This window comes from Aulonocara stuartgranti (genome assembly GCF_965226115.1).
Source record: "Aulonocara stuartgranti genome assembly, chromosome: 14".
Classification (NCBI taxonomy): domain Eukaryota; kingdom Metazoa; phylum Chordata; class Actinopteri; order Cichliformes; family Cichlidae; genus Aulonocara; species Aulonocara stuartgranti.
The window spans coordinates 25,267,468-25,277,739 of record NC_138950.1 but is presented as its reverse complement, the minus strand read 5'-3'; the positions used below and the strand labels follow the sequence as shown (position 1 = coordinate 25,277,739).

The 10,272-nt window shown below is 41.6% G+C and overlaps 1 protein-coding gene across 3 annotated transcripts; it reads right to left on the bottom strand.

Moving 5' to 3' along the window:
* Positions 1 to 672: 672 nt before the first annotated feature.
* On the bottom strand, positions 673 to 10,269 carry npat (nuclear protein, ataxia-telangiectasia locus). Of its 3 annotated transcripts, none has more exons than XM_082501775.1 (17): positions 10,051 to 10,269; positions 9,767 to 9,885; positions 9,615 to 9,675; positions 9,449 to 9,521; positions 9,211 to 9,251; positions 8,620 to 8,862; positions 8,445 to 8,520; positions 7,482 to 7,605; positions 6,968 to 7,059; positions 6,779 to 6,860; positions 6,601 to 6,697; positions 6,368 to 6,484; positions 4,480 to 5,880; positions 4,060 to 4,160; positions 3,487 to 3,580; positions 2,019 to 3,355; positions 673 to 1,417 (listed from the first exon to the last, which is right to left on the bottom strand). In XM_082501775.1, exons 1-17 carry the CDS (start codon positions 10,085 to 10,087, stop codon positions 1,337 to 1,339), a joined length of 4,176 nt encoding a protein of 1,391 aa, XP_082357901.1. In that variant the 5' UTR covers positions 10,088 to 10,269; the 3' UTR covers positions 673 to 1,336. The 3 variants fall into 3 exon arrangements, with proteins under 3 accessions (XP_082357901.1, XP_082357903.1, XP_082357902.1); XM_082501777.1 differs by having other exon boundaries at positions 6,368 to 6,466; XM_082501776.1 differs by having other exon boundaries at positions 6,968 to 7,056.
* Positions 10,270 to 10,272: the final 3 nt, after the last annotated feature.

Below are 10,272 nucleotides of genomic sequence, written 5' to 3'. Positions count from 1 at the left end.
CTGTAGAAAAAGTTTTTGTTTACATTATGTTGTAATTAATTAACTGAGTAAATGTGGGAGCGATTCATGGTGTAATGACAGTATTATAATAACTTACGATGAAATCACATGCTTCACTTCATAAGCGAATACTTTTATTGTGAAATAGATGTAAAAGTCCATTTCCGTTCCTTGTGAGGAGCGGTCCAATGGGAGGTTGCCAGATTTGCCGAAACAGGGGTTGGAGGTGGTAACTGTTATACTATCACTATAAACCTGCAGGTCTATATTAATGTTATCGCATATATGTGACACTTCTATGGTCTTGGAAAGTTTTAAGCACTGACAAAGCCTGAAAGGTCAATAGGTTAGCATGTACCTTGAGTCACGCGGTACACCTAAACGTCACTGGCACCAGTAGAATCTACAAATCAGTCTGGCTGCCTGAGGTTATGAACATCAGAGTTCAAATGTGACACAAGCATCCTTGAAGGATTTCCTCAACATTTTCAGCCATCAAAGGACAACACTGACAAACCTTATACTTTCTAGAGCTCCAGATTTCCTTATCATCCTGTGGTGTTGTCCCAGCCTTCACACAACATTCACACTGAACAAAAAAAACCACGTGTTCTTTTAGTCTTTATAGGGACTTAGTAAGAATGGCTTTAAATGTAGACAAAAGAACAAGCATGATTTTCTTTGTTTTATTAAAATGAAGCCAAGTATACAAATGTGAACAGCTTCAACAAAGCATCTGATTCTGAAAAAAGGTAATATACATGTTTATGCTACTAAAACGTACATTTACACTAGTTTTTTTATTTTTCAAATAACAAAATGTTTCTCAACTCAAAAACAGGAGCTATAATTCAGTGTTTTTAAAAATGTCTGCTAGAAACATATTCCAAAGTGTAATTTTAGATACAGACCTGTCAGGTGTCAAATAGGCCAGTATTTATCAAAGGAGTCAAATATTGACCAAGGCAATTCTTTGAGTCGACCATTAACAACACACACCCACTCTGCCAAAGTGCCCAAAATCAAAACTGTTCCACAACATAAGTCAGAGTGTAAATCAATGTCCTCATGTTCATTACTGAGTAAAAAGTGTAAAAAATCGAAAGTGCAATGGTTGCTTTGCTACTGTTGCAACATGATCATGAGATATGTCACCTTCACTGGAGGGAAGGGGGTTTGCCAAAATTCCCACACTTTTTGAAAAATCCATTTCAACTTTAATGTCTCAGGCAAAGTTATTAACAGGAACCAGATGTACTGTGTTATCAGAGGGCTTGTTCTATTTCTGGATTGTAACACAAGTTACGACAGTCCTTTCCTGCTGGCGTGTCCGGTTTCATTCATCATAGTGAAGTGAAGACAGGAACTTATCCACATCCAAGTCTTCAGGGAAATAATCTATAATTTTCTTTCTTTCCTGCAAATAAAATGAAAGCAATAAATAAGAGTTTTATGACAGAACTAGGTATCAAACATCTGCCTTCGTGTGTATGTGTTTGTCTTTACTTGCTTTGCTTTTCTTAACAACTCAACATCTACTTTACACTTGGCAAGTTTAAGGCTGGATGATCCAAAGATGTGCAGTGTCAAGATTCTTTGAGTGGTCCTCATATTTGGCAAGAAACTTGTCACGCTTTCAAAACAGTCACATAGCTTACCAACAAGCAAGACCGGCAATCGCACAGGATGCCAGGGTGTTAGGACCCAGTTAACTGGCTGTGTATTTGCCCAAGCACCTCATTCCACCTTCATCATACTGCAAGTGTATATTGTACCAAATATGCATATTTTGAAGAGACTATGAAGTACTTGGGCATAATAACAAAGTGTACTTTATTTAGTAAATTAGATTAGGTTCCATAAATAAATAATAAACACGTAAAAAGGACTGATACGCAATGGAAGTTCATCTGGTGTCCACACACCTTTGATAATCACTACACAACAAAACACAAAAGAGTTGAATACAAAATAAAGAGGAAAAAAAGACTGGACAAAAACCATGCTGCTGTACTTACTCGGTCTTTCTTTTTGGTGGGAGATCGTTTTGATTCTTTCTTTGGAGGGGGGCTTGATGCTGAAATAGGTTGCTTGCGTTTCTTTGAGTTCTTCGAGCTAGTAGGCGAGTTTTCTCCTATCCCCTCCTGACGCAAACTGTCCTTCAGTGGACTGCCTGTCCTGGCGATGGCAGCACGTGAAAGAATCATAAGTGTGTGAGCAGCCATGTTAATGCTGCTTTCACTGCCGGCTTCACTGGCAGGGCTGCAGCCAGGTACATCTGGGGTGTTGGGAGGCATTAGATGCTTTGGAGTACCCTCTCCGTCTTTAACCTTTCCCTTCTGTCGAGGAGTCCTGGGACAATCAGCAGGTGCTTCCTGCTTACTGCCACTTCCAGGAAGGTCTGAACTGCTTGCACCAAGCCCTTTGACTGGATTCGCGGGAGATTTGAGCCCTTGAATGTCCTGAAGCATCTCAGCTGCCTGTTTAGCCAGAGAACTGGTTTTAGATGGTGTTTTTGTAACTTTGGACTGACTCTGAGATGCTGGCTGAGGGACAGCTGGAGGGCTCAAGTCTCTTGATGCTGAGGATGAAGGTTGTTGGTCTTGCATGCTACCCTTCATTTCATTCTCTTTGTTAGCTGTGACATTTGGCATTTCCTGAGAGGAAGTCTTCTTTTCTGTACGTCCCTCACGTGGTTTCAAAGGCACCTTCTCTGCAGATTCTTTCCTGCTGCTTTCCTCTTTGTCCTTCCTACTTCCTGATTTTAGTGCAGAATCAGACTCTGACTTGGAGTTATACGAATCCTTAGGTTTTGAGTTATCTTTATGTGCATCCTGACTGCATTTCCTCACAACAGATTTTGATCTTTTTTCTGATTCTGACTTTTTTCCAGCCTCAACCTTTGAAGCATCAGCACTGCTGGTACTGGCACTTTGAGACTCCTGCTTGTGGGTGTTATGATCCTGCTTGCGAGAGCTCTTTTTAGCAGAATCTTTCTGGTACTGTTGTAAAGAAAAGGGCTCCTTCACTAAGCTTACTCCAGCCTGCGGACTTGCTAAACATCTGACAGTTTCTACCCTCCTCTTGGGTTTGTTGCCACCCAGGATAGTAGGTCTTATTCGAACAACCGACTCTGTATTAGTTTTCTCAGTCTGCTGGATAGATGGTGATGGGGATGTAGTTGCAGTCATGGCTGTGCTGGTTGTAGTTGTTTTAGCAGTTTGTGGTTGAATGTCTGCAGAAGAGTCAAAACATAAAATTCTCCTGTGACTGGCACCTTTTTCTGCATCCTGCTGGTCTGTGTTTCCAGCTGATACAGGTTGAACCTCTTTACTGCCCAGATTTTTCTCAGTGCCTGGAATTTAGAAATGAGGCCGTGAAATTAAAACATTATGCTGAGCAAAGATGCATTCAAAAAAGGATACCATATAATTTTTAGCCAGTATACATCTTCACCATGGAGAAGCAGGTTAACCTTTAACTTACCAGCAGCTACAGGTTGTTTGCTTGCGACGGTGGGAGTTTTGGACGGGACAGTTTCTGTCTGCTCTACTGATACAGGATTCTGTATGGCAACAAGCTGTAAATGTAACAATGAATGGGTTAATGTGGTTTACATGTGAAGTGAACTGGGACTCCTTGTAGAAGCAGAATGTCTTACTTACAGAAAGTCTTGGATAAACAATAATCAAACAGATCTTCAATTCAAAATTGAACAGAAACTTGACTGGGTCAAAACTGACCCAAGCCATACTAGCATAGAATATGAACAGTATGTAAAGGTTAAAGAGTATGTTTATCCTTTGAAATACAATGTATAATACATTTTATTTACCAGTTTGCATTGCACACAAGATAAAGTTAACACATTGACCTGAGAGTGGCAAAGTTTGGACAGTTGGACAGTTTTGTTTACTTAGCAGCCAATTTGGTCTGAAAGTGTCTCATTTAATAAAGAAATAAAGCTTTTCTCACTCCATCATTCTGGTTAAAATGGTAAGAAAGGAAATGCTTTTAACTGCAAACCACATGCTCCGACTAACAATAAAATGATCTTACTTGATTGGACACCATCTGTACTTTCCCCACAGGATTCGGTCCTACAACAGAAACAGGAAGCATCATGGGCTTCACGGGTGATGGCAGGACGAGTGCTGACCCTTCAAACAGGAGCACAGATGTCATAGTTTGATAATTATGATACTGAGAAAGTTATTGAAAGTGAAGGAAAAAGATTAAACATGGGGACATTCCTTGTTGCCATTGATAACTCAAAAATAAATAAATAAATTGCTTAACGACAGTGTCCCTACAATCTTTTGCCAAAAGAACTTTACTTTCAATATTTTGGACTGTAATCAGTGCAATAATGTGGAAAAGTATGTTGTTATACACACTGCACATTGCTTACTACCTTACATTCACTTATAGATGTAATGTTTGTGGGATGACTCAGTTTTGCAGCCTTCTGTCTCTTACCAGTGGAGTAACTTGTAGAGCGAGTTGGTGTTGTCACCGCATATTGATTTGTGGGTAAAGACTGTCCGTTTGAGACACCAGCAGGCAGCACCACCTGTCTGCCTTCAGCTTCGGTAGATGGGGGCTCTGTTACAAGGAAATAGCTGGCTCCTTGGAGGGCAGGGTTAGTTGCATCTAGGGGTAGTTGAATTATATAGCTCTGCTGGGCCTGTGACGTTCCAGTTAGTGGAGATGCAGTTACTGCTCCAGCCTTGCTGCTCAGAGGACTAGCAAATGCCTCAGAACTTTGTAATCCACTAACTGCCTGCGCCACCTCATCCATGTTGGCCTTTGGAGTTTCAGGGCATCCCACCGGCTTAGCTGGGGAGGAAACGTAAATGGTGGGAATCTTGTCTCCAGAAATGCTGGAAATTGCCTGGTTTAAGGCTGTGTCGCTGGAAGAACCTTCATCCTGGTTATCACTTATGATTATTTTCAAAGACATGACATTACTAGAGTCTGTTGCAGCCGTGTTTGGGATGCTTGTGGTTAACAGATCAGCTGTTGTTGCAACTGAAGCTGCAGGAGGAGGGGCAACGGGGGCACAGGAGGAGGACGAGGATGCGGGTGAGGCATGTGCAGCTCTTGGACTTGCAGAGGTAGAAGCAGACGTTGGTGCGGCAGGTGTTGCCGTAGATGGGGCAGCAATAAAAGCAGATGAGGGTGAGGCTGCTGAAGCTGTAGTATCTGTAGAAGAGGATGTTTTTAAGACAGATTTTGATATTACTGAGAAAGTAGACACTGGTAGAGTATCTCCTCCACTGTTTGAGAGTAATATTTGAGGTAGGTCAGCGGCGGGCGCTGGAGTGATGTTCAGCTGAGCTTGTTCGGGAGGCAAAGATGATGCTCCGGGTGCACCAGGTTGATCTTTAAACTCTTGTGATTGTTTAGGTTCTTTTTGGTTGTTCATATTTGAGGCCGATGTTTCCTCTGGCTCAGGAAAAGCACAAGAGTCCACTGGCGAGGGATCTGTGGAAGATTCACCAAAGACAGGCGCGATAGAAGTGCTGTCCTTTGCGGGAGGCTCCTGAGTGGCCAAACTGTCCAAAGGAGGAGGGGGAGGTGTATTCAGTGGTTCATCAATATCCATTGGTGTTTCATTGACAGTGTTAGTGAAAAGTGCATCTTTTTCTTTTCTGTTTGAGTTTCTTGGAGCACTTGAGACACCTCGGGGATCCCCTTGACTCACTATCAGTCTGGCTGAACTGTTTTCAATCCTGGATGATCTGCCACTGGGACCAAGAACTGTTTTCTTTAACAGTGTTGGAGGAGCGGACTTTCTTGTCTTTCGCTCTTGCCCAGGTTTCGTCTTCACCGTCATTGGTGTTGTATCTGAAGCAGCTGAATCACTGTGTGTGGCACCTGAAAATAGAAACAGAGTTCAATTATTCATTTGTCTCTATTGTTAGCAGAAATGATAACCTGCTTGACCTCTCATAGAAAGTTATTTAAACTTGGAAAAATGTTTGGATTTTTATTATAATTTCACAACTGATGCTTCCAGGTTTTATGAAGTCCAAGTGGCAGGGATGTTCCTGTAACCAGCTGTCAACCACTCTCTTTTCCCCCACAGTTCTCAACACTACTGTGAACAACACCATGAATGTCTTGCAGGAGAGACTGTCTGAAAGTGCACTCCACCTCTTCGTCATGGCTAGTATTTTCCTGCAGTTCATTTCAGTTCTTAAATTAGGAATAATTATAGGTACTTTTCAATTTTTGACTTTGTTTACAAAGTTTACCAACTGTTAGAAGCTCAAGAAGCTACAGCCTTACACCTCTAAGCCCCTTCCAGACTTTCTGTAGACATTTATGCTGCCTTTTCGACGTTTAGATTATGACAGACTACCTGTATCAATATTTTGAAGGAGTCTGATTGCAGATGTAGTTCCAGCAGTGTCGGTCTCTTCTGGACTACTGCTCGTATCGCCATCTCCTGCTTCTCCATCTGCAAATTTAGTTTTATCTGCAAACATCAATTTATAAAAAGTCTTACAAAAAGTTCTTTAGTTAAACTGTTACAGACATTTGCGAACCATTATTTAAAGGAAAACACATTAAAGTAAATGAGGTCATAGTTACTGCAGTCAAAGAGGTCAAAGAGAGCCTGAAAAGCTGGGTCGGACTCAGTTTGCTCCAAAATGTCATGGATGGCGTCGTCACTCATATGAATTTCCCCCTGTATACGTGAGTAAATAATAATAAATTACACAGAAAAAGTGAAAACATTACAAGCAAAATGTTAAGAAAAAAAAATCACCTGTAATCCTAGTATTTCATCTATAGACTGGTCTGTTTCCACTGTACTTGAAGAACCCTTTGATGTTTGGGGCATTGGCTCACTGATAGTAGTGATGAAACAGAGTAGGAAACAGCACAATCATTATCAAAAACTATGCACAATACATCCAAGTGCAAACAAAATGAAGAGTCCTATCGTGTTACTTACTTTGCAAGGATTTTGTTGATGTTTTCAGCAAGTTTCTCTTGTAAGGACCTGTCACCCAGTATCTTGTCACGTGCGTTTTGTATCACAAGCTGCTGTAAAGAGTGAGATGAAACAGAGAGTATGTCATTTCTGATGCAATAAAGTAATTTTTCTTTGTATCTAGAGACACAGACTGATATATGACCATTCAGCAGATCAACAAGGTTTTAAACAACAATGTCAGTGGATTTGTTAATATGTGATTGAAGTGTAGTCTTTAACTTTTCTCTGCGATTAGGAAACCTAGCATTACTGACATACTGGTGGTGGTCAGAGGGCCCGGTGGCGCCAGTGTCCGGCAGCCTCGCCTCTGTCAGTGCGCCCCAGGGCAGCTGTGGCTACAACATAGCTTGCCATCGCCAGTGTGTGAATGTGTGTGTGAATGGGTGGATGACTGAATGTAGTGTAAAGCGCTTTGGGGTCCTTAGGGACTGAGTAAAGCGCTGTACAAATACAGGCCAGGCCATTTACTTACAGGGAAGTTTTCATCAACAGCCTCTTCAGGTTGGGGTTCTGCACTGCTGCTGCCAGCAGCTGTAGCAGATCTGCTAGGGGCACTGGAGCCACTCGGAGCACCACTTCTCTTCCTGGGGGTGTCCCTGAAGACAACAGAAAAACATTTTAAACAAACCATGGGAATAACAATAACAGCACAATAAAGTCAAACAAAAATATCACATGCTGAAGATCAAATTAATCAATGAAGTTGGGGTGACCCAGCACAGACAATATTCCAGGCTGACTTTGCGTCACCAGCATGTTCTTTTCGTCGAAGTCCCTTGAAGTCGCCAAATATCACTTTCTATGGTTTCTGATTATGGCTATATCACTGAGGATTGCTTTCGGTGTGTGCGCAGATTAAGGAACAACATACTGATATTGAGTCATTTAGAATAAGCAGTGACACAGCCTTGTGACTGATTAATGTCATGTGAAATTAACTACAATCAGCATTTTATTTTTTTTAGCTCAACCAGCCAAAGGACCAATTAGCTTATGACATGGCATCTGATGTCCTCTCCATCCACAGTTCAGAAGGATCACTACTCCTAGATTGGTCAGAAATGAATCAAACTTGCTCACAATCCCTACCTGATGCATTTTTTTCGTGCTCAAGATCACAACTGTCATTTTACAGTAAACACCCTGTGAAGTTTGACAAACCCTTAGCAAGAAAAGCTACTGAATCACTAACATTCTGGATTATGCAACACACCAAATACATGTTTGTTGTTTCTGCAATCATTAGTCACATTTTCTGCAATGCGAAAGGTTTATTCAGTGATACTGTAAAGTCATTGTAACAGCAATGTCCATGCACAATTTATGTACAACGAAAGCTAATTTTTCCATCCACTTTAGATTAGTCTGTCTTTAGCACTCTGGACAGATGTTTATGTAATAACACCTATAGTAAAGCATTAACAACTATTCATACCATTTCCTTCGACCAGGAGACATTGGGCCTGGATTTAGCCGATGCTCTGAAACAATGATCTGCATGGGTGAATCCCCTGTAACGAATAAGTTTGAATATTTATTATTAAAAAAGCTGTGATCTTAGCATTACTTTACTTTAGCATTTGTACTCAGTTGTGTGTTATATTACTGACTGGGTGTAGTCATTAATCGGCTGCTGTCATGAATATGCTGGATTGTGCCACTGCCAGAAGCTGGTCTGCTGTTCGGACCACTGTAGCACACTGGGGTGGAGTGGGCAAGCATGCTGTGGGAGGTGTGCGCTGGGCTGATGATGGTGCTTGTCTCAGAAACCGATGAACAGACAACAGCACCCGCAGAAGCCACGGCAAGGACCTGCTGTCTAGCCATGTTTGCCAATCCAACACGTGAACGTGCTGCAACACACAGAGGCTGATAAGTAAATAGGTTACATATAAAACCTGAATGCTGAGGCACTGTTTGACAACTGTAAGTAATCATGGTGCCAATTTCCCAATTTGATGTATAGACAATGTTTTTATTCAGAAGTTATTTGGGTAACATGCCAATTCCCGGGGTTTTAGGAACAGGCAACTATAATCACAATAAGCTCATGATTAGGGAAGTCCCTTTTCAAACAGTTTCTGTTCCTACGTTATAGGTATATTTCTACATAAATGCATCAATGCATTAAACCTGATGCTTTCAGCTACATCACCATGTATTAGCCCATTACATCAAAACAAACAACCTGACAAACTTACTTCTCTGACATGCTGATATAGCAGGGGAATTCTGCAATGACCTAAGGAAAGATGCAGAAAAATATTCACATATTGATTCACTTCACCAAGTTTTAGCATTCAGAAACACAGCAGCAGATGTTTATCTTTCGTCTCACAACAACATACCAATCAACAATAGAAAACAATAAGAAATCATTTTTCAAAATCAGCCCCATGCATCCTATGCTATCACACAATTATTAGTGAAGCTCATTACTTAATCTGGTTGAGTGTGAAATCCAGCTTTTTCCACAATGAAGTCATCATGACGGGAACCTCATGACAAGACTCTGTTGAAAATATGACTAATCATCAGCAACAAACCATGACATATGAACAATAATCGGTCATAAAACACTAAAGAGATCCTCTGAATGGCTTACCTTTTGTTTTAGCAGCTACATACTCATTTAAAATGGTTGTCAGGCTCTTCCCAAAGATGGACTGTGTGAGGAAAGATTAAACATAAATGCAGTCAGCTGTAATCATGACAGGCTGTGGAGGCGGCTTACAAGAGGGAGGAAGGCACACTTACAAAAACGCAAGCAGGAATAGTCCCATCTCCTGTGGTGTGCTCGGCATACTCTTTCAGGTTGGGGCTCTCGTGAATGAAAGCTTGGCTTGTAGCTGACAGTCCCTCTTCTTGGAGGTACCCTAGCGGAAGGACATTAGTAGCACCTCAGTCAGCAGTAACAGTTACCCTCCAACTGCAGCCCAATCAACCGTTAAGGCTGTGAGGCTAAAGCCACCCATTTACACTCGACTGTCATTGCTGGCTAACCCCACAGCTACTCGTCTGCTATGGACGACCAGACTTACCCAAAACAAGCCGAGCGACGTCAGACGGTAGCAACATGACCGACTAATTGTTGGTGAAAGCGGCCTCAAATGTGAACAGGTAACTCCATGTTCAGAAAAAGTCTCCGAGAAGCTCAAAAACTGACTGAAATGAAACCACGTCAGTGATATTATTGTGAAGGCGACGTCTTCACAATACTGCTTCTATACTCAAAAGGCGGGGAACTCAAGCACGTATAACCC